General features: G+C 38.3%; 1 protein-coding gene, 7 non-coding genes and 2 pseudogenes across 9 annotated transcripts; 5 read left to right on the top strand and 5 right to left on the bottom strand.

Annotated features, from left to right (window-relative positions):
* Nucleotides 1–38: 38 nt before the first annotated feature.
* LOC144628683 (octopamine receptor beta-2R-like) lies at nt 39–3,356 on the bottom strand (annotated as a pseudogene).
* A 2,197-nt stretch (nt 3,357–5,553) lies between these two features.
* LOC144650474 (D(5)-like dopamine receptor) lies at nt 5,554–7,040 on the top strand (annotated as a pseudogene).
* Nucleotides 7,041–8,591: 1,551 nt separating this feature from the next.
* Trnap-ugg (transfer RNA proline (anticodon UGG)) lies at nt 8,592–8,665 on the bottom strand. The gene has a single exon. It is a non-coding gene; the product is annotated as a tRNA-Pro (tRNA).
* A 340-nt stretch (nt 8,666–9,005) lies between these two features.
* Trnap-ugg (transfer RNA proline (anticodon UGG)) lies at nt 9,006–9,077 on the top strand. The gene has a single exon. It is a non-coding gene; the product is annotated as a tRNA-Pro (tRNA).
* Nucleotides 9,078–9,469: 392 nt separating this feature from the next.
* Trnat-agu (transfer RNA threonine (anticodon AGU)) lies at nt 9,470–9,543 on the top strand. The gene has a single exon. It is a non-coding gene; the product is annotated as a tRNA-Thr (tRNA).
* A 587-nt stretch (nt 9,544–10,130) lies between these two features.
* Trnad-guc (transfer RNA aspartic acid (anticodon GUC)) lies at nt 10,131–10,202 on the top strand. The gene has a single exon. It is a non-coding gene; the product is annotated as a tRNA-Asp (tRNA).
* Nucleotides 10,203–10,596: 394 nt separating this feature from the next.
* Trnad-guc (transfer RNA aspartic acid (anticodon GUC)) lies at nt 10,597–10,668 on the bottom strand. The gene has a single exon. It is a non-coding gene; the product is annotated as a tRNA-Asp (tRNA).
* A 499-nt stretch (nt 10,669–11,167) lies between these two features.
* Nucleotides 11,168–11,239, top strand: Trnad-guc (transfer RNA aspartic acid (anticodon GUC)). Its single transcript has one exon. It is a non-coding gene; the product is annotated as a tRNA-Asp (tRNA).
* A 363-nt stretch (nt 11,240–11,602) lies between these two features.
* Trnad-guc (transfer RNA aspartic acid (anticodon GUC)) lies at nt 11,603–11,674 on the bottom strand. The gene has a single exon. It is a non-coding gene; the product is annotated as a tRNA-Asp (tRNA).
* A 1,430-nt stretch (nt 11,675–13,104) lies between these two features.
* On the bottom strand, nt 13,105–22,764 carry LOC144628665 (octopamine receptor beta-2R-like). 2 transcript variants are annotated; one of them, XM_078486804.1, is made up of 2 exons: nt 22,496–22,764; nt 13,105–15,962 (listed from the first exon to the last, which is right to left on the bottom strand). In XM_078486804.1, the coding sequence occupies exon 2, from the start codon at nt 15,622–15,624 to the stop codon at nt 14,506–14,508; it is 1,119 nt and encodes a 372-aa protein (XP_078342930.1). In that variant the 5' UTR covers nt 15,625–15,962; nt 22,496–22,764; the 3' UTR covers nt 13,105–14,505. The 2 variants fall into 2 exon arrangements, with proteins under 2 accessions (XP_078342930.1, XP_078342936.1); XM_078486810.1 differs by lacking the exon at nt 22,496–22,764 and adding an exon at nt 18,767–18,903.
* Nucleotides 22,765–23,443: the final 679 nt, after the last annotated feature.

Genomic DNA, 23,443 nt, shown 5'->3' with positions numbered 1-23,443 from the left:
ATGTTAAGCTTGATGGAAATACGGTGAAAAAGGCATTTTAAAATTAGCCCGGCCGACAAAAGCTCACACTTGGGAATTTTTGTTGCCATGGTGCAGTCGCTTAACATACGTTAACAGGATTCCAGACCTCAGTGTACATGATAGATCCAGCTGATACTTCAATCAATCAATCAATCAATCAATCAATCAATCAATCAATCAATCAATCAATCAATCAATCAATCAATCAATCAATCAATCAATCAATTAATCAATCAATCAATTTATTCAAGTCATGGCACGGGATGAGGTTGCCCTCTCTATCCGAGCCTGAGGCTCATGTGAAAAGCGCATGACAAAAATTAAAACATAGTATAAAAACAATGAGAACTAGTATAAGTAATAAATAATAAAAATAATTAAAAATTTAACAATAGCCAGATTACAATATTTTATTAGTAAAAATATTAAAATGTACAAATGCTTTAACCCACCCACACTAAAACTAATTGTTACACCCAGGATTAAAATCTAAAAAAAAAGATGATAATTAGGCTAGAAATAGTTAGTACTTGACTCAAAATAATACAAACATAGGAGATGTCAGTCTTTACGCAGACATCTTTAAATGGTTATTTTTCTGCTTTCACTGGACAATGGTCCAAATCAAGCGAAAAAAGTACCATGAATGAAAAGAGAACATCCAGAACAACAAAATGAATAGCTGAACAACTTAACTAGTCGTGCGGCCAGTATCTGTAAAAGAACGAAATAAATGAGCCGATTGCGCTCCTCCGATGCATGAAGTCTCTCTCATTCCTTTCATCTACATATTCCTACTGGCAGTGCATATATGATCTACTTTTTAGTTACGTGTATTATCATATTTAAGTGTTTTTTATCGCCACCAGACGAACACAGTACGACAAAGTAATGATGCTTGATCTCTCGGTTCCAGTCCAATAATCAGAATACTGGAACTTTTTATTATAAAATGTTTCCCTTAGGGACGGACCATTATTTTCTTGGAGGGGGGGGGGGGGATGAAAAATTTTCCTCTGCAAACTTTTTTTTTTAGTTTATGCACCTCTGCAAACATTTTTTTTCGAAATTCTTACTATTTTTTGTTATACACATCGTGTTTGCAAACAATTTATTTTGTCTTTCCAGGCCCTGCAAACAATTTTTTTCAATATTTTTGCCCCTCCCCTCCAAAAAAATAATGGTCCGTCCCTTATTACAATCAAAACCACTTCATATAATTGTTTGAGAAAGTGCACAAGATCGCGCCACAAGAAAGAATGCAGCTGTCATGTTCGATTACTAGTGTTTTCATGAAACAATCAATTGCCACTCTCAACAAATTTTAGAAACTAAGAGGTGAATAAATAATTAAGTATAAATAGCAATATTTATATTGCTATACAGCGGCGAAAAGGGTTTTACTATGGAACCCGCCAGGACTTCGAGTAGTTATTGGACAAAATTATGTACCAAAATTATTTACACCTTATTGCAAGTTTTTGTGTTACTGCTTCAAATATTTTATCAAACACCAAACATCGAAAACAAATTTCGAAGTTCCAAGTTCTTGCCTATAGCTTGTCAACTTTGAAATTCATTTTCTCAGACTCTGATAAGAAATTATTGTTGGTGTTATCACGGATACTAACTAACATCTTCACCTCAGTTTTATTAAGGTTAGGAAATAACGCAAAAGGATTTAAATTATTCTGGTACTCGATTTTTGTCCAACTACAATGAATATTACTCGACTTCCTGGTGGATTCCGTCTTAATACTTTGAGATAATGCCGAACAATCGGATTACTTTTGCGCCAAGTATATCGATACTCCCTCGGATCGAATCAAGTTCGTCAGGATAGAGAAACCTGTAGAAAGCAGCGTTTAAATTTTTAAAATAAACCAACAGCGAATTGAAGAACTCGACTGAAAATTTAATCAGTGTAAATCTTCTTCTTCTTTTTGGGAAATGGGCAAGGAGAGAGACGGCTACGCGAGGGTAAGGTCTCGAGCTTTTAACCTTTCCCAAATGCGCGCCCAAAAAATACACAAGCGCCTGCCACACAGGCCAAAATCTTCTACATGCTCACATCTTGGACAGCTATTTTACCCGGGAATTCTTGTTGTTCGACTCGCTTTATTGCTCGAAGCCAAATACCATTGTCCATTGTATCCGGAATCTCAGAAGTGAAAGTGAGTTGTGATATTGTAGAACCCCTGCGGGACTTCACTTTTGGCTGTGCCTTGTGAATGACTGAACTTAAGATCTTGGAGTAAATGTTTTTAAAGCTCTTGCTTCGGAAAGCGAAAAGAAAAGGGTTCAGGGCCGAGTTAAGATAGCCCAACATCAGCAGAAAAGGATAAGCTTCAAGCGGTATCATTTCATTGCACTCTTTACACAAACCGATGATAATGATATACATAGAATAAGGGACCCAGCAGAAAAAGAACACCCCCACAAACATTGAAATAGTCTTAGCTGCTTTTAGGTTTCCTCAAATAACTGTTAGTTCCTTGTGTAAATGTCAGTTGTCCGCACTTGCATCGAGCGACTAGCAACGCTCTTGTTTCGCTCACGCGCAATGTCATAAATCTTTAGGTAAATTCCGCAGGTAATGAGCAAAGGCAGTATAAAGTTCAAAAAACATGTCAGCGAGGTGTACGCTCTTTTGTAAGGATACCAACAAATGCCTTCATAGATAACCGATTCTCCTGGATAATTTCGCCAGCCCATAAGAGGAATTGAAGCAACGAGTATGCTGTAAACCCATATCAGAAAGTTGATTATCAAAGCCTTTTTGCGTGTCATGAACCTTGTTCGACGGAAGCGATTTAGAGGATCACTGAGGCTCTTATAGCGATCGACGCTGACAGCTAAAAGGGTCCAAATCGAGGTGGGAACGGTAGTAGCAAAAACTGTGCTCCAAATTTCGCACATTACTTCTCCATGCAGCCAGACTCCATGTCGAAAAAATACTTCAATGTCTAATGGCGCGACTACTGTGGCGGTCACTAGATCCGAAAATGCCAAAGACAACAGAAAAAGTGTTGTTGGGTTGTTTCGTAAATTTCTGTTGGCCATGATTGTACAACAGACCATGAAGTTTCCAACTACTGCCACAGCTGTGATGATTATGTAACATGTGAAAACAGGGAAAGTGAAGGCATCTGAGAACGAATAGCCGTAGACATCATCGGGAATATCACTTGAATTTAATGCAGACGAGTTGTTCATCTTGATTAGTGGTCGCAAGTTTTCGTGGTTTGGATATTTTAGCCTTTAACTTCCTGGAAGATTGGTGGGAATAAGCGATTACACTTGACTATGGACCGCAGAAAGCTGATTGCTTTTACGTGCGTCTGCTCTCCGAATTAGATTTCCACAATAAACCAATAACATCGTTCGATCTTTATCTGGAGCGCAACACTTAGTCAAGTGCCTTGAATTAGATAGTCTATTAGCTGACTCGATCTTTTTTAATTTGTTGAATTTGACAATTCAGTTTTTTTTACAAGTTTTCGTGAACCGAAATATTAATTTTTATTGTAAACAACTCTGGTGTCTAGACACGAACTTATGTTAGGCATTTCTGCAAGGGTTTGATTCTTTGCAACTGTAATATCGCCTATACTTTGGCTATGTTTCTCTTACCAAGTTTCAATAATTGAAGATGAGGAGGATAGCGTGCAGTATATACATTTTTATGGTGGTAAAGCCAATAAACCTCATCATCAAATACATAGCGCCATGTTAGAACGATGCCTATGTCTTCTGTGTAGGCAATTAACTAATACGTCTTGGTTACGAGTTAACTCTAAAACTCGGTTAGCTTTCATGATAAGCGCACTATAAGAGTATAATATCTGATACGGAAAAAGCATAGAACCTGCTATAGATAGCAGATATCAGAGACGCGCCTACGTCAATTAACAAATTTGAATGTAATGTTTTTTCAATTTGCTCTCACGTGGAAGGAAAAAAGAAAACAACAACAACAACAACAACAAAAAAACGGATCAATTTAAACATAGATACCAGAAGTGCCTTGTGTCTGTTTGTTACAATTTACGGGCCCAGTAGCGATATTTTTTGTAGAAACAGTTTTATTAAAAAACCTTGAGACTAAATTGTTCTGTTATTAGATTATTATTTCTTCTTTTCATTGGCCCGGCCCCCAAGTGAGCTGCAAATAAAGGCTCAAATAATCTTCTGCTCTGCCTTACCGTCTGACGTGCTGTATAATATTCCGCTCATGCGTAGTTAGGGTTTGGGGATCAAAAAAAAAGGAAAAAATAAAGAAAAACTTCGAAAATTATTTTCTTAAGCCTTCGCTCTCAAAAAATATCTGCTCGCACTCGCACTACGATATTTTGCTCGACCTCGTCCAATAATTGTAATCAGTTATCGGAATATGAATAGTCAAGAGAAAATAAAATATTTTCTCTTAGAGTTGTGAATTATGTTAGTACCTCCTAAGATTCCACGCGCACTTCAACTTTTAATTTGGGCGTAACGAGTTTGGCTGTTGGTTTATACCTGCTTTAGACGAGGACTTTCATTAACGATGTCTAAACTGCGTTACAAATAATCCCCCCCAACTGTCTTTCTAGTTATGTAGGTCCGCAATGTGCAATGAGAAGTTTTGTCAACTTTTCAAAATACGGGCATCTATTTTTATCACAATTTCACTTCCGGAAAGAACCGGTATCAAGTATTTTGGAGATAAACATGCAACAAAATATTCTTTTGCGATACCCATAATTAACAGTAAGAGACGAATCACTGCCGATAACTAATTAAGTTTAAACAGATCTTTCCTTTCCACCCGCCAACGGAAAAAAAACCCCGCATCATCTAAATAATAGAGTCAAAAACTGAGTCCTTCTAATATTTGCTGCAAATAGCTGCTTCTCATATTTTTCTTGGCGATATTAAGCTCTCAGAACAAGTTAAGTGTTGGATCGACGATTTGCTTATCAGCAAGATTCATCGGGTTCTTAAATAATCTCGTAAACATGACGTAATCTCTTAGTATATACAAAAAAAGGAAGAGAACACTAAAATCCTATTCAAACTAAATCTCAAAGAACTTTAAGAAGCTGTTTAGAAAAATATGTTTGGTTTGAATAAACATGTTTAGCTGAAGTTAATGGGTATCGGTGTAAAAGTTTGCACAGAGATTATAGCCAACGTATGCAAGATACTAAGATTACAAACAATCAAACCTTTGCTGAAACACCTAACATCAGTTCTTATATAGACATGATGCATTGTTTCACCATGCTTAGCCTGAAGTATAGTTTTCGGTTCATCTAGACTTCAGAGTTCTCCGATTAAACTGATCACAGAGAAAATTATTTTCTCTTGACCGATTAGTAACCTTGAACTGTCATAACTAACCACATCAAGGTCCCGTTTATGTGGTATTGAGATTCTTTCAGATATAGATCCGTTGTGATATTGATTTGTTATGGAAATTAATTCAGAGATCGGATAAACTCACGTACGAATAATCAGTAATAGGCTTTCAATTTCTGTGGTCAGTAAAAAAATCGCTCTTTCCTTCCAAACGACAAGTTACAGTGAGTGACGCAGGAAGCTTCCAGGAAGATTAAGGATTAAAATAGCCAAACCAGGAAAAACTGCTTAGGGTTTAGACTGAGACTGACTGAGATGAACAACTCCTCCGCACCAAATTCAAGTGATGTTCATGATGATATCTACGGCTATTCATTCTCAGATGGCATTTAAGTTCCCTCTTTTAACGTGTTACGTAATCATCACAGCTGTGGCAGTAGTTGGAAACTTCATTGTCTGTTGTACAATCTTGGCCGACAGAAATCTGCGAAACAATCCAACAACACTCTTTCTGTTGTCTTTGGCATTCTCGGATCTAGTAATGGTTACGGTCGTCGCGCCAATAGACATAGAAGTATTTTTCATACAAGGAGACTGGCTACATGGAGAAATAATGTGCGAAATTTGGAGCACAGTTTTTTTGGTCACTGTACCGGCCTCGATTTTGACCCTTTTGGCTGTCAGCATCGATCGTTATAAGAGCCTCAGCGACCCTCTGAATAAATTTCGCCGGACAAGGTTCATGACACGCAAAAAGGCTTTGATGATCATTTTCTTAATATGGACTTATAGCGTGGTTTTTGCTTCAGTTCCTCTAATGGGCTGGAGAACTCATCCAGGAGAATCGGCTATCTACCAAGGCATTTGCTGGTTTCCTTACACAAAAACTTACACCTCGCTGACATGTTTTCTGAACTATATTCTGCCGTTACTTGTCACTTGCGGAATTTACATAAAGATCTATCGTATTGCACATGAGCGAAACAAGAGCGTTACAGTCGCTCGATGCAAGTGTGGACAGCTGACATTTACACAAGAAACTAACAGTTATTTAGGAAACCTCAAAGCAGCTAAGACTATTTCAATGTTTGTGGGGGTGTTCTTTTTCTGCTGGGTCCCTTATTCCACGTATATCATTATCATCAGTTTGTGTAAAGAGTGTGATGAAATGATACCGCTTGAAGCTTATCCTTTTCTGTTGATGTTGGGCTATCTCAACTCGGCCCTGAATCCTTTTCTTTTCGCTTTCCAAAGCAAGAGCTTTAAAAACATTTACTCCAAGATCTTAAGGTCAGTCGTCCGCAAGGCACAGCCAAAAGTGAAGGTCCGGAGAGGTTCTACAATATCACAACTCACTTTGACTTCTGAGATTCCGGATACAATGGACAGTGGCATTTGGCTTCGAGCAATAAAGATACAACAACAGGAATCACCTGATAATAATAATGATGAAAGATCTGTCCTTGATGTGAGCTTGTAGAAGATGTGTAATGAAATTGTCAGTCTATTTTTACAGTCGCATGCAGTATTTGATTGTAAATATATTACTTTTTAATGTAAAAATGTTCCAATTACATTTCGATTGTTAGAAACCGAAAGATCACACAACTTAATCGTCTAATGAGCATTAAAAACCTAACTGTAATAATGCACCTACAATAAATGAGATGTGAACACTACCGGTGGAAAATGCAAATGAGAGTGATATGACTGATATTTGCCCATTTAGAAACGAAAAGAAATCTGTAGCGAGTTGCATCTTGCAGTCGCTTGTGAGATCGTTACTAGGAACAAAACAAAAGACGAGAAGTCCCAAGTAAGACCAGGAACGGTCCCACAAGTCATGCTATACGAGACTCGCCCCAGATTTCTTCTGATAAAACACCTCTCAATTTGGTGCAAAAATTTGAATTGATGTTTATCAGCGGACGTTATATTTGTTCCAAGAAGAGAGCAGTTTTCAGGGGGGATGCTCAAGGAAAACTGTGATCTTTGAGAAAAAAATGTTCAAGAACAAAGGCAAATGGAGGCTACTGTGTTTTTTATCCTTCAAATTGTTACATTTTGCCTCATAATTTGTGGTCAGGCTGTTAAACGTAAATATAATTCTTTTTTTTTGTAAATATAATTCTGCTGGGGCTCATAAATCTTGCAAGTCTGTCGAAAACATTCAGGTCTATTAAATTTAACAAATTGGATACGCCCACATTCTCGTCCTCATAGCCCTTTCGTTTCTCTTAGCCGGCTGGGCCTTGGCACGAGAAAACGGAGGGCTCTGGAGACATAGGATTTTTGAATTTATTCGAATTTTTTTGATTGACTGTTTGAAACAATGAATTCCTGAACGAAAGTCAAAAACATAACGAATCTCTCATACATTCTTTTGAGACATCATGACTGCATACATGAAGACCGGAAGTCCTAGAATCTAGGACTGGAAATCCTGCGTCTCCAGATCCCTTCGTTTTCTCGTCCCAAGGCCCAGCCGGCTAAGAGAAACGAAAGGGCTATGGGGACGAGAATGATACGCCCACTGCCTATTTGTCAAGTGATGCACTTATGCAACTGATCGCAATCATTTAGGCCGAGGGAAAAAAGGGAATACTTTAAAAAACTGAACACTTTAAGGCCCTCACTAAATGCGACCATCCATCAGCTATTGCTGATCACATAAAAACCACAGGCCATAACATCAAATGGGATCATTTTGAAATCCTTGCGTCAGGCAAAACTGACCTCCACTGCAAGATTAAAGAGACCTTATACATTTATGAACTACAACCTTCTTTAAATGCCAATGTCGGCAGTGAGAGGTTGTTACTTTATTAACCTAATGTAAATATTAAGTTACTGCTGTAGATCAATTGTCTCAGTCTCGGTTTCAGAACCCTTTCATAACAATATATAAATAGTTGCAAAATTTTAACGGTCATACTTTTGAAAATGTATGTAGCTTAGCATACGAAACGTCAAGTTTATAAAAATGCGATTTTTCATAATGTTTATCACCGCTGTTTGTGTTATATTTTTAATCAAGTTACGATGGCCTAAAACCAAGAGTCTATATGATAACACTGCCTCTGACAATCAAAAAGTCGCAACTTACAGAGAACACCACTTTTTGTGTTTTTCAAAACATTGTTCTTTCAATTAAAAGAGGTGGCAATTCTGAGTTTCTGAAAAAAGTGTATCCGCCATATGTAAATACCCTGGTCCCAAAAATAAATTTTTTGGGCCTGTCCGGGAGTCGAACCCGGGACCTCTCGCACCCAAAGCGAGAATCATGCCACTAGACCAACAGGCATCACTTAACAACTGCCTTGTGATAAGGAATTAAATTGCTACTCCTCTGATTAGCTGGTAGTTATCACCTTTCCGCGTTACAGTTCTGCGAAAAATTTCATAGCCAAGTTTCATTAAAAATATAGAACAAACAGCGGTGATAATCAAATTACGATGGCCTAAAATCAAGAATCTATATGATACAAGTTTCATTAACATAATGATACCTCTCACATAAAGGGAAAACCGCTCCTCTCAGCAGCTATGAGATCTCGATGGTGAATCTTTTGATCAACTTTTCCGAAATAGACTGGTACCAGTTATAATAATAACTCTTAAATGTCGTAAGTAACTTCATGAAAGGCCTGTTGGTCTAGTGGCATGATTCTCGCTTTGGGTGCGAGAGGTCCCGGGTTCGACTCCCGGACAGGCCCAGAATATTTTTTGTTTTGTTTGGACCAGGACCAGGAGCTGTTGAAAGTTTACACATGGCGGATACAAATTTTCTAGAAAATTAGAATAGTGCCGGACTCCCTTTGGTTGACAGAACGATGTTTTCAGAAGCGCAAAATGTTGCGTTTATTGTAAGATGTGACGTCATATGCCAATGACTTGATGCTTGTGCTAATTTGCTAATTTTTTTCTTTTTCTTAGACTGAACGGTCGTGATCGGTTGGTTACATATTTGCAAAAAAGACAATATGATTGCACGAACCTCCAATTTGGCAGGAAAAAAATAATTGGTTTTTGTTTTTGCTTTTTTGTTTTGGCGAAAATGATATCAAATATCAGATGTTAATAACAAAGTTCATATACCCCTACATATGGCGCCGTAGCTCAGTTGGTTAGAGCGCCTGTCTAGTAAACAGGAGGTCATGGGTTCAAATCCCATCGGTGCCTATGGGAAAACCTTTTTAATTTTCATAACTCATAACTATAAATTTTACTTCACGTGTTCGGGTGTAAACCAAAATTTTTTTGAGCTCGATGGGTTTACCAAATTTTCTTAGGTATGAGGCTCCGTGATAATCGAACCCAAGTCCGCAGAGGACTTCTCCTTTCTTTCTTTTTCTGACAAGGGAGACTCGTTTTCGACGCCTCGCAGCTCAAAAGCCCGGGCCAAACGAGGATGAGAGTTTATGAGAGTTCAAACTTTCACTCTCGCTTAACATGTAACTCCCATGCACTCTTATCGACTCTCGTGCGCTCTCATCGACTTTGAACCTGTTCAAATTTTTCACGAGAGTCGATGAGAGTTTTGTCTCGTTTGGCCCGAGTTGATGATAGTCGATGAGAGTTGACGAAAACTCTCATGAGAGTCAACTCTCATGGACTGTCATCCTCGTTTGGCCTGGGCTTAACTCTTCATCCAGAGAAATACTTAAAGATAATTAAACACATAAATGATCTTTGACGGCATCAGAAAAATGTCAAATTTAAACATGTAAGAAATTAAATATCTTTGAATTCTATATCCCCTATCCAAATCCTCGGTAGTATAGTGTTGAGTATCCCCGCCTGTCACGCGGGAGACCGGGGTTCGATTCCCCGCCGGGGAGGTTAGGGAAACGTTTTGTTCAAAGTAAGGAACTTTTTGTGTTGAGTTAAAAGAAAGAATTTAGAACGATAATAATTGTCCTCGAGTGACTTAATTTATTTTTTACTTTCGCGTAAAACCATCAGTAAACATTAATTCGATGGTAACATAGTTGTCCTCGTGTGTTAAGCTTTTTTTTTACTTTCGTGTAAATACCTCCGAACGTTTTGATAATTTTATTATATCACTTAACACAGTGGTGAAAGTACATCAATTGAAAAAAAAAATTAAATAGTTCATTCAAACAAGAAAACATGGCATGAACAAAGCCGAAAACAAAAGACGTCAAAGGGGAAAATAAGAAATTATTCAAGACATAAAGCTCCCAACGTTTTGGACAAAACGTTTTTCTCAATCTCCCCGGCGGGGAATCGAACCCCGGTCTCCCGCGTGACAGGCGGGGATACTCACCACTATACTACCGAGGATTTGGGATGGTGGAAATATATTTCTTTCATACTTAAATTTGGCATTCGCCTGTTGTCTTCAAAGATCGATTTATTGGCCTTTGATTTCTCTTATTTATATTTTTCATTAAAATGCGAACAGCGAGTCTCCCTCGTCGGTAAAAGAAAGAAGGGGAAAGACCTCTGCGGACTAGGGTTCGATTCAAATATTTCTCGTCTGGTGTTTTTCAGACTTTCTCTAGCACTTAAATCATCATTAAAAAAAACAACAATCAACATTTTGTATATATAGCCCCGAATGGCCATCAATAAACGATGGCAAATTGTTTGCAAATTCTTGCATTGTATTATTTGTTTCATAATTTACATCGACTAAGCTATCGACCAAAGGTGTCGCGAAAATTCTGTTAGTTATTACAACGGTTCTTCCGAGCGTCGAGCACTCCGAAGGTGCATGGAGCCTAAAATTTAAACATGTAAGAAATAAAATATCTTTGAATTCTCTATCTCCAATCTCAAATCCTCGGTAGTATAGTGGTGAGTATCCCCGCCTGTCACGCGGGAGACCGGGGTTCGATTCCCCGCCGGGGAGGTTAGGGAAACGTTTTGTCCAAAGTGTAAGGAGTTTTTTGTGTTGAGTTGAAACAAAGAATTTTGAACAATAATTGATGTCCTCGAGTGACTTGATTTATTTTTTGCTTTCGCGTAAAACCATCAGTAAACATAAATTTCGATAGTAACATAGTTGTCCTCGTGTGTTTAGCTTTTTTTTACTTTCGTGTAAATACCTTCGAATGTTTTGTTAATTTTATTATATCACTTAACACAGTGGTGAAAGTACATCAATTGAAAAAAAAAATACCATAAACAAAGCCGAAAACAAAAGATGTCAAAGGAAAAAAAATAAATTCAAGACATAAAGTTCCTAACATTTTGGACAAAACGTTTACTCAACCTCCCCGGCGGGGAATCGAACCCCGGTCTCCCGCGTGACAGGCGGGGATACTCACCACTATACTACCGAGGATTTGGGATGGCGGAAAGATATTTCTTACATACTTAAATTTGGCATTCGCCTTATGTCTGCAAACATCAATTAATTGGCCTTTGAAATTTTTCATTGAAATGCGAACAGCGAGTCTCCCTCGTCGGTAAAAGAAAGAAGAAAAAAGACCTCTGCGGACTAGGGTTCCATTAAAATATTTCTCGTCTGGTGTTTTTAGACTTTCACTATCAGAAACAGTAAACAGTAAACAGCAAACAGCTTGTATAAAGCCCTGAATGGCCATCAATAAATGATGGCAGATTTCATAATTTACATCGACTAAGCTCCCGACCAAAGGGGTTGCGAGAATTCTTTTAGTAATTTCAGCGCTTCCCCCGAGCATCGAGCGCGCCGAAGGTGCATGGAGTCTCATACCTAAGAAAGTTTGGTAAACCCATCGAGCTGAAAAATTTTGGTTTCCATCCGTACACGTGAGGTTTTTCTGTTAAGACACCCTTCCTCATTTTTTTAAGAAAACGTGAAATTCTAAGCAACAGTCACACAAGATTCCATAAAGAAGTGCAACAGGAGGAGCTAGGAGGGATAGAAGTAGAAGAGAAAAATAAAAAAAGAAGGTAACTTTGAGTAGTTCAATATAACCGTGACACAATCAATCAAATCTACTAGTAATACGTGACTCGCAGGGCCTCGCGAAGCTCTGGAGTGGATTATTTGAAGTTGAACATTGTACATATTCAATTTTCCACAGTAGGCAGGAAGATATATTTGTTAAAAATTAGTAACGGGCATGGCCGCGACACCCTCGTTCCCAGGGTCTACTCCGCTTTGAAGATGGCGGCTCTTTCAGGTTCGTAAAGAGGTATAAAGCGTTGGGAAGCGCAGGCTATTTTCAAAATCATCGACAAATTATTGGATAGTCGCATTTTGGACATTTATTTGAGGGCATTAAAAAAAAGAAGAACGAACGGCAGGAGGATTCGAACCCTCCGCCCGCGCGCCCCTGATGGCGATGAAAGGTTTATAGCCTGAATAGGCGTTGAGGGAGTATTATGTGGAAATCAGTGTTATTTTAATCCGAAAAGAAAAACGATAAAAATGAAAGGCTCAGGATTCGAACCCACAAAAAAAATAAGGAAAAAAAAAAAAAAAAAAAAAAAAAAAAACCCTAGCCGGATTCGAACCCGCGCCCTCAGTCCCGAAGATCTGATTTCAAGTTCGACGCCTTACCATTAGGCCACCAGCACGCGGCGGCCGTGTGACGTCATTTCCGCCACACACCAAGCTCACAAATAAATAAATATATATATATATATGACCGTAAACTCCACACGAGATTTCATCCCGCCTGAGCCCTTTGAGGGACAAAATTATACACCCCGCTACGCTCGGTCTTCGGCCTCGCTTCGCGAGGAATCAAATTACGTTGAAATATTAGCAGAGACACATTTCTTTCAATATCCATTTTAATTTTAAGCTGCCTTATAGGACATTAATATATAATTTCTCCTAGCAATTATTTATACCCAGTCGTAAAACAATTACAATGAAACAGCTCTTACACCAGATAAACAGACATTGGATATCCTAAAATTAATGAGCTTGCAAGCAGTCAAAGTGTAAAATCACAGTTCTTGTTTTTAGTACGATTTCACTTCCACCAACGAGTTGAAAAGCGCAAGCTTTTTTTTTAGCATATATATATATATATATACAGTGTACGTATTCTATATATAGTAGCTAGCCTTACATCACGGTGGCTGGTTATAATAATATACATTTCTATGTAATGTAGAGGCTGGTGATAACACAATAGGCTAGAACACTAGCTTTGAACTCTAAAAACTTTACAAAGAAAACGTTTTGAAATCAAACTCTGAAAATTAGAATGTCTCTTATTTGAAGTCACTATGGTTAATGTTATCTCCATAAATTCAGCTCACCTATTTTTAAACCATCTTCTTATCAAGTGCCTTTACAAAGTTGCTATGTCTCACACTGGTTGCAAGTTGATTGGATCAAGAATCTCGCGGAACGTATTCCAATAAATCAGAACGCCGGATAATGATGTCCTCCCGGAGCCCATTGTCGACCAATGGTGTGCAAATCCAAAACTAATATCGATTTTCCCGTTCTTAAAGGGACAGTGTCACCATTATTTAGTGCTACTTGAAAATGCAATGCAATTTAAGTGTTGGTATTAATTGGAAATCCACTAAAAGTGGCCTGGCCTTGCTAAAACACACTGTACTAGTCATGAAAATTGTAGCAGGCTATGAAAATTGTTAAGAGGTGGTTTGGCTACGGACGGATAGGACAGAAGTGGCCTAAACTGACTTGAAAAAGTCGGGCCGACGCTTGGCAAGTTTGAAAAGAAAATCACTTTTAAACCACTGATTGCGTTTATTCACACCTTGAAAATTTAATTTATGCCTTTTTTGTTGTTCAAAGGTTGTGTTGTTGATCCGTGAGTGCACCCTCAATATTCTATCATAGTTTACACAAAAAGTTAAAAGACTTCTCAATAAAATTTCAAAGGCTGATTTACTATGCAAACACAAACATAAGCACAGTGTTCTCTAAAATTTAAAGGAACTATATGTCTGTGTATGGCACTTTGTTCTCATGATTGTCATAGGTGTGAATACCCTTGCGCTTAGTTTAGCGTTTATGTTTATCCTTGCGTCGTACATGTAAACAAGCCTTAAACGATAACATTTACCTTACTTAAAGTCTAACCAGTGCTCTAGCCAGGAGTTCACAGTATTAAAATGATTGTCACGTTTCTTTTTTCAATCTCAATGTCTATCAGTTTTGTGTCCCAGAAAACCCGTCTCTGTGCAGAATACGACTCTTCACAACTTGGACTGCATCTTACCTGACAAACTGTCTCTTTTCGATCTCGCTGAGTGGAGACGAACCTCGATATCGGATGGAATCTCTGATGCAAGAGTGCTCTGTGTCAGGGTGGAGCGCCTAAAGCCGTTAGATGCCTTGGGCCGAGGTTTCACCGATCGTAACACCATATTGTAGGTGGCTTTAAATCTGCTGTTACGGAACGCAAAAAGAAACGGGTTTAACGCCGAATTAAGGTAACCAAACATCAACAGCACTATGCGAACTTCGTACGGGATGTGGCTCGCGCACGACTGACACAAAGTGGCGACCATGCTGACCGAGGAGAATGGGACCCAGCAACAGAAGAAAGCCCCCACAAAGATCGATATCGTCTTGGCCGCTTGGACGTTTTTTGAATAAACCTTTTTCTCTTCTGTGGAACGTAGTTTTCGGCTGTCATCTCCGTCAAAGTTGGACTGCTGCCTGCGAGCGATGAGATAAATCTTGATATAAATGCCACAGGTTATCAGCAAAGGTAAAATAAAATTCAGCGAAGAACTGAGCGTCATGTAAACCAAGGTGAAAGGAAAATAACAGACGCTGTCGTAGACGAACTTGTCGTGTGTTCGCCAGCCCATGATGGGAAGTAAAGCGAACAGCAAGCTGTATAGCCAGATTATGAAACTGATAATCAACGCCCTTTTCCGAGTCATGAACCTGCGACGGCGGAAGCGATTCAGAGGATCACTGAGGCTCTTGTATCGATCAACGCTGACAGCCAAAAGGGTCAAAATCGAGGTGGGTACAGTGATGAGGTACACTGTGATCCAGGCCTCGCACATGACTTCTCCATGTTTCCAGTGCCACTGAAGAAAAAGTCCCTCTATGTCAAACGGCACTGCAATGGTGACTGTGAGAAGATCCGAGACAGCTAACGAAAAAATAAAGAGGTTTGTTGGATTGCTGCGAAGATTTTTGTTGACGAGAATAGCGCAACAAACCAAGAGGTTTCCAACGATGGCCACTGCCACGATTAAGATGTGACACGTCGCGACTGGATACACGAAGCCTGGCGAGAACGAGAATGAAGCTTCAGTGGTATTTGAGTTGGGCTCGAGTTCGGAACTGTTGTTCATCTTTTAATTTGGAGGCTTTTCCCAGAAGGCTTGCTAAAATACTTCGAAAAGAGCACACCACGCGTTATCCTAATTTTTTAAACCTTATAGTTCTCTTTTGCTACGCAGTCCTTGTCTTAATGGCTTGTAGTTTTCAGTAGTGAAGATGAAAGCCCCTGTTAAGCTGTGACCATGTAAAGATCGTTGGGAGTCTGTCGTTTTTTATATCACAAACAAGGTGCCCATTTGCCAGTGTCGGAAAGTTAACATGACATAGTATTTAAACCTCAATAAATGCGTTTTCCAGGACTAATCATCAATTTAATCCAAGGCCCTTGAGATATTCTTCCTTAATTGAGCTGAAAATGAAAAAAAATAGAAATCACTTCATTAGAAGCGGTATTCGCAAAGAAAAGCTATTTTGGGTAGTTTACTTTAAGGCTTGCGTAGTGTCAGGGCGAAGTTTCTGGCCTTTCCATTTAGCTCGTCTACACTCGTCTAAATATTCAACTTTACTTACATCTGCTGTTAAAGAACGTCACGAAAATTTATCACAAATTTAGAAATTATAGTTGCAATTTTTAAACGTGGGCGTTTTAAAAATAGTTCTATTTCCGTCGAATAATGATATTCTTAAGTCAATGGAACCTTCGAGTCGCTTATAAACAAACAAAATGATGCACGCAGCGGAACACAACTCTGATTCTGGCTCGCAGCTCCCTTAAGTAGAGACACATACAATCTGATGAGCTCATGTTTCATTAGCTGAATCTTCATTTCATTACCAAAGTGAATTATGAAGTGCGGATGATCTCGATAGCAATTGTATAATATTGCGTGGTATTGCTAGTAGATATATACATCGGCAACTTTACTATAATTGTTGCCTCGATCTGTCTTAACTACGCATGAAAACGGACGTTCGGAAAACGAAAAAGCGATGTATATATGTATACTGATTAAAAGTGCTTTTATAAGACGTCGAAAGCTAATACGTACAGTACTTAAAAATGAAATCTGTTTGCAAAAGTGGGATTTAGATAGCTACTGACGAACTTTAATGTATAAAGTTTATGCATGCGACGGACAAAGTATCACCATCTACTGATTATGACGTTCGTATACATTTTAGAAGGGGTAAAAATGACTACATTGTTATCAGCCTATTTTAATAAATTTCATATACTACATTTTATGCAAAACTTAACAGCTATAATGATCTGTATCAAAGTAGACTTACAGTGATTTAAAGAAACCTCATGTCAATTTCTTGATCAACTTACAACTACAAGCCGCGGCCCATGCCATTTATACGCTTCCCCATAATCAACTGAGTTAAATCTAGGGGGAGATTTTTGAAATAATGAAATTTCATGCACGGTGCTTGAGGGCTTGGCCAGCAAGCGATCTTAATTAATTTCCAGAATCGTCAAACTAGATGTCTTGTGGAAACGTTCTCGTTATTTCGAATCAATTTATATTTTTACCCATGGGAAAGTTTCGAGACTGAAGACGCGATTAAAGGGGAAGATAAATACCATTCCCTATCGAGATATTTAATTACTAAGTAAAACGAAAAAGGTCATTCGTTGATGAGTTGCCTTTCTTCTCTAACACACAAGTTCATCGAGGTGCTCATAACCTGACCTATTAAGTATTTTGTCAGATGCTAAGGTTATAAATTTGATACATTTCACTGATTCAGTTTCATTTTTCACTGTTCGGGCCGGACCTTTTACAGCATTCAGTTCTGTGTTTGTCGAGAGACAAAATCTTCTGCGAAGTCAAAACAATTCGGAAGCGGCGCCGATTTCATTTTCATTTGCGGTAATTTCACAGTTTTAGGAGGTTCCTAAATTGCTCCGTTCTATTGTTGATGATTAATACGATTTTAAGCTGGAAACGATAGCTAGAGGGGTACACGCAAGGTAATAAAATGAAAACATCACAAAAATAAATTTTGGGGATTACTTTAAGTAATAACGATTTATGGTCTTTTATACCGAGAGCCCGCCTCAATTTTAACTTGTGGATTAAAAGTTGTTTGTTTGTCGGCTATTTCCTAAAGAGAATTCATGCATTTGAATATTAAAGAAAACATGGTTTGATTTTTTGGTTAAAATTTCAATTCGTCTTAAGCTAAAAGCTTTTCACAAAATGAGATTTTGTTTTGACAAACTTAATACGAAAACAAATTCTTGGTCTCTGAAACACAAATACGGTGATAAAAACTACAAAGTAAAAACATTGTCGAAAATTAGCGAACTTCAATTTTTGAGAAATGATTTTCTAGAATCTTTATAAAATACTTAAGACTTATTTACTCACAAGTCAATAAATCATACAAATAGGTGGGCGGTGGCCACCTGCAATTAGTTATTTTTGCACTGTGTTTTGAAAAGTGCGTATATATGTATTTTCTTGAAATTATTAATTCACTTAGTAATGGTGGAGGATGCTCGAGCACGACTTTACAGCACTCAGATCTCTTCAGTCTTTCCTATTCTTGAGTCAAAATAAGAAAATGTTGACATTTCATTCAGTCACGGCCAGATAAGTTGATTTGAGTCTTCCATGTTCCTGTTTTGTCGCGTTGTTCTCGTAAAAGCAAATTGCTTTTCCTACTTTTAATTGAAATATTTTCTTACATGCAAATGCCGATCTTTCTTAAAAGCAATCCTGTAGTTTGTTTTGGTGAGTCAGCTAACGGAAAAAAGGCGTATATTTTGAATTCAATGAAAAAAGAACCTGTTTTGTCGATCTTGGTCAATGTTCATCAAATAAACCTTAAATTAACAAATAATTGCAAAATTTAGTCCGCCAATTTAGCTCAACTGCTATATGAATTATCCATGTAAGTTCCACTACACCGCTTGTATTATGTTTAAAACAAAATAAAGAGAGAAATGAATGGAAAAAACATACAAAATCACAGCAGGCGATACTAGCTAGAAAAGTATGTTGACCTTTCTAGTCAGCTAACAAACAGAAGCGATTCACATTACTTACAAAGTCAATTTCAGGCAGCTGACGAAGCAAATGGAAAACTACCTAGTCTTTGCTCCAAACTCTTATCTTTACCTCATCTCTTTGGGATGTTAAAGTTGGCTTTGAACTGAGAACTTTGAAGCATTGATTATTAAATTAAAAAATATTGACTTACATTACAGTCTTGACGGATCAAGAAGAGGATTACCGCCTTACGCCCTTGTAAACAATGACTGGGTATCTCTGGTTTCTTCTGATTGATGCGCAAGTCTAGAAAGAATCACTAGATGTTCAAATTTGACGTGCCTAAGGGTGATACACCAAAGGACAAACAAATTTCCGCAAAGTAGCGAATCTTATTAAATAGATGTTATCGACAAGGGGTGACAAAGATTTATGAAGCTCTGCCCCCCTACGGAGAACAAATATCTCCAACTTATCTCAACTGACTGTTTAATGAACTCAAATTGTAATTCAGTTTTTCAGAACATCTGAACAAGACACGATCTTTTGCGTGCTGCGAAATGTTAATTACTTTTCTCTGGTAATGAGTTTGGGAGGGCAAAACGGAAGGCGGCTTTGTGGAAGATGACACGTCTTTAATTTATTAAAACTTGGCGGTGTTTACATCTGCAATAAAATGAGGCTTACGTGGAGAATTAAGTCGAGAATTCCTGTCGTTAACAAGTCAATGAGACTCCGCCGCCAAGCTGCGGTGTCAGTATATGTCCGGCAGCTTAGAGAGAGGGAGAGAGCTGTTAGAACTTCCTTCAGTTTAAACTCATCCAAATTAACATAAAGTACTACAAGCTTTTATCAAGATATAAATCTGACCAAAGAGTTATGTTTGAAAGCTTTAATAATACTGTGTAACAAGTAATTTTCGTAAAAGCCAAACATTATAATTAGACAGAATTGCGTTTGGAATTCTCTTCATAATAATAAAACGTCTCAATTTCATATTTGCGTGACGATGGCCCAATAAATACGATAAATCGCAACGTGTTAACACAAAGGACTTACGTAAGACCATACCTAATGATCCAACATATATATTGCTAAATAACTTAAATTCACATTGACAAATTAAGAGCTAACATGTATACTTCTGGGTTATTTATGAGATCACCGCGAATGTCGTTGACGATAATTTCACTTATTAAATAAAACATTATTGCATCGCCCAGCAAGTAGGTTAAAAAACCCATCAGTATCGAACAGGAAGCAGTGGTCTGGGGAGAGGAAATATGTCCCAGCAATCTTTTTGGGCCGTGAAGATAGATACCAATCCTCCACGGTTTCGAAACGTAGATCCGAACTGGGAACGCAAATCTAGTCTAAGTTTCGTCTAAGAACCGAATTGTTCTCTGAAATGGATAACGGTCCTCTCTCCATTCACAGGAAAGTCACTACACACTCAACTTGTTGTCGTTACACTTGTAACTGTTGTAAAGATACATCACATGAAAATTCTATGTTCAATCTTACTACATAAGTCACTCTTCAAATTTTGAAATCAAAAATGCAAGGTCAGTGCAAAGTCTCCGATAAGTAACAGATCATTGTTACATTTACTTAATATTGTTTTGATTTATTTTAGTCTTCATTCTCCGCTTTTTCACAATGGCTCAATTTCGGTGGATTCAGTTAAGCCTGGTTTTCACTAGCGACGCAAGCACAAGCGCAAGCACAAGTGCGATCACACAAAAGGACAAATTTTGATCCTTGTTCTTGTACTTGCCGCAAGCACAAGCACAAGCATCCAAATGCAATGCGCTTGTGCTTTTGCTAGAGTCGACGCCGTTTTCACGGTGAAATAAGAGCTGTTATCCTTGCGCTTGTGCTTGCGCTTGTGCTTGCGTCGCTAGTGAAAACCAGGCTTTAGTCTAAAATCTTTCTTTTATGTATAACAAAGCTGCTCAATCAGCTAAACTGTTCAGTATTTGACGTTCTGCGTGAGCTAGCGATACTGTAAAGTCGATCACCCTAGAACGAACTTTAATTTGCTGCGTGGAACAGATTGTTTTGGATCTCTTTACCGGTATCTTCCCTCAAAAAGGACTGCTGTTTTTCTTCTTTCAACGCAGTCGGTATCCTGTTTATAAACTGCGATGTGCCACGTTTCGCTTTTGATGAAACAAAGCCGCTTTGCAGCTGTTGATGAAGAAATACACCTTAAGACAGTTTTGTGTTTGTTCCGGGTTGCTTAAGAAATTTTCTGACTTTGATCACTGAAACCGTTATTTAAAACAACCAGTGTGCACTATCACTGAGGGATTTTGCAGCATTTTTGGTCAAAACGGTGTGAACATTTTGACTAAAGTAGCGCACACGACGACACTCGAAATGCACCCAGAACAGCAAGACTATGATTTACTGGATCTAAGAGAATTTTAAAGGAGAGAGCAAATTGTAATAAGTTTATAGCGATTTTTCCAAGACTCAAAAGCAGAATTTGAAAACGACGGTAAATTAATTTGCAGGCATAAAATTTACAAAGTATTTTTCCTATCTCCTGGTATTTAAACAATTTCAGCCAATTAGGGCCTGATTACACGAGCCGGGCTGGCTCGATTTGCCGAGATGACTTTCAGCCCGGTATTACATGAGCCCGGTTTCCCGAGATGACTTTCAGCCCGGTTTTAGCATAAATGATCAGAGCACGAATGATCTTAATCACCTTTTTCCGGCAATAAAAAAATATTTGGTGGTTAATTTTTTGCACTTATGCATCTGAATGGGTTACTTTACCTCTACATCCTATTTAGAAGGAGTTGCATTGATTTTTTCGTCGGATATTGTGCTCAGAAGAGAAATTTAATGCTGGCCCGCTTAGCCGGGCTGGCCCGGTGAACGCGATTACATGGAAAATTTTCATCCCGGCTAGCCGAGATCCCGGCATCGCGATACCGGGATCTCGGCTAACAGGGCTGGCCCGGTTGTCATGTAACATGAGCCGGGCTGGCTCGGTTTGCCGAGATCTCGGAACGTCTGTTAAACGCAACAAAAATCAACTTCGCGATTACATGACAACCGGGCCAGCCCGGTTAGCCGAGATCCCGGTATCGCGATGTCAATAAATATGTGTAGTACTTGGTATATTTACAACAGCGGTTGTCAGATCGCAAACTAAATTTTCATATAGAAAGTGACTGTTGAACAGACTGCAGGCATGGCTCGCTCTTGGTACGCAAATTAAAGCGTTTGTTCTTTTTAAACAATCCAAGCATAAATCACTGGATTTAAGTCAATTGCAACGGCTGGAGGCAAGTAAGCAAGAAAATGGACGGAATTGCTTATAAATTTTACTGTGCTAAATTCAGCCTCAAACGTGCCACGCAGCAAAAGCAGCACGCAGGCTGGCACTAAAAGACTTGTCTCGGATTAAATTATTCTTGACAGACGCCGAAATGTTCCAAGAAATTAGATTCACTTCGCGAATTAACAAAGTTGTGATTTCTTATCTTCCTATCACTGAATAATTTTTGCATATTTATGCGGGAAAAAGCTATGATTTTAAACCATGGGGACAGCTGACTACCCCAAAGAACTGTCTGTCGCGAAAACGGCTTTGAATCACTGCAAAATTACCTAGTGTACACGCAGAGCTTTTTGTGTAAGCCCGAGCATCTGTAAAAGACGCACTTGCTTTCGGCGAGGAGCGAACATGCAAGCAGAGCCTCGCAAAGACCAGTCGATAGTACTGCCGGAAAATTTAACAACGCGAGAATTGAACTCATAATTTTGAATGCCGAATGGGTGAACTGCCCGTAAAAACTTTCAGCCAGATTATTATAATCATGAGAAGTTTTGATTTTACTATTAAACAGAAAGAAACTGAAAAGAAGAACCAGGGAAGAGACCAGAACGCAACGAAGAGATTGAAAAGTATAAGCAAACTCACGTTTTGTACTTTCAGCTCTGCCATGGCACAACACTCAGAGAGCTAATCCGGCCTGCTTCAGCCCTGTTGACTTTATATCAGAGACTAAGTCTTATTTTAAATGCTTTTTAATCTTTATTTTATAATTTATACGAGACTCGAAAAAGTTCTTGTTGCTCTTACGTCACAAGCTCCCTCGTCTTTGCAATTTAATAATCAAACCGGATTTTGTTAAAAGAAAGCGAAAAGGGGGTTTCTTTCTTTTAGAATCCCACGCAAAAATATACGGCTTGATTTAAAAAAGCAAAAATAATAAATAATACTGAAATAGAAACGGCTCGCAAGTTGCGCGGCAAATGCAATAGAGGGGTGACACACGCAAATGTATTTAAAACAATTTCTTCACGCTCCGCCTCCGGCAAAAAAAAAACACTACAGCAAATTAATTAAATACTAAACACTGTAAAACATACGGAGCGTTTTTTGTTTTGTTTAAGGAAAACATAGGATGTTTTACTGCTTTGTATGAAGCCGTGTTAATGCCATAGAAAAACAAGAATTTAAATTAAAAAATAATACCCGCGATGTTACGAAGTACTTAATATGTTAAAACACTCTATTAAGTAACGTTTCTACTTCTTATTTGAATATCTGTTAGACCGTGAAACCACACAATAGAATTTGCAAACGATCGAGCAAAATTGCAAATCGTAATCACCTGTTTAGGTGAAAGTAAACAACTTTTTTTGGTTAGTTTAATTTTTTTCGTTGAAAATGAATGAGCTCACACTGCTATGGTCTGCACAAATCTCAGTTACCAATTCAGCTTAACAGTTAAAGTGATGTTTTTTTTAAAAGCAGCAAAGAACAGTTAGCCGCAATGTTGTTACATAACCAGTCAGGTCCCTTACAATATTATAGCAGTTTTCTGAAAAGCGGAGGCGTTTGAATAAAATGACATACCAAAAA

Source organism: Oculina patagonica, chromosome 1 (genome assembly GCF_052425735.1).
Source record: "Oculina patagonica isolate OP01 chromosome 1, crgOcupat, whole genome shotgun sequence".
In the NCBI taxonomy this organism is placed as follows: domain Eukaryota; kingdom Metazoa; phylum Cnidaria; class Anthozoa; order Scleractinia; family Oculinidae; genus Oculina; species Oculina patagonica.
Note: the sequence above shows the minus strand (reverse complement) of the source record. Positions and strands in the feature narration are given on the sequence as shown.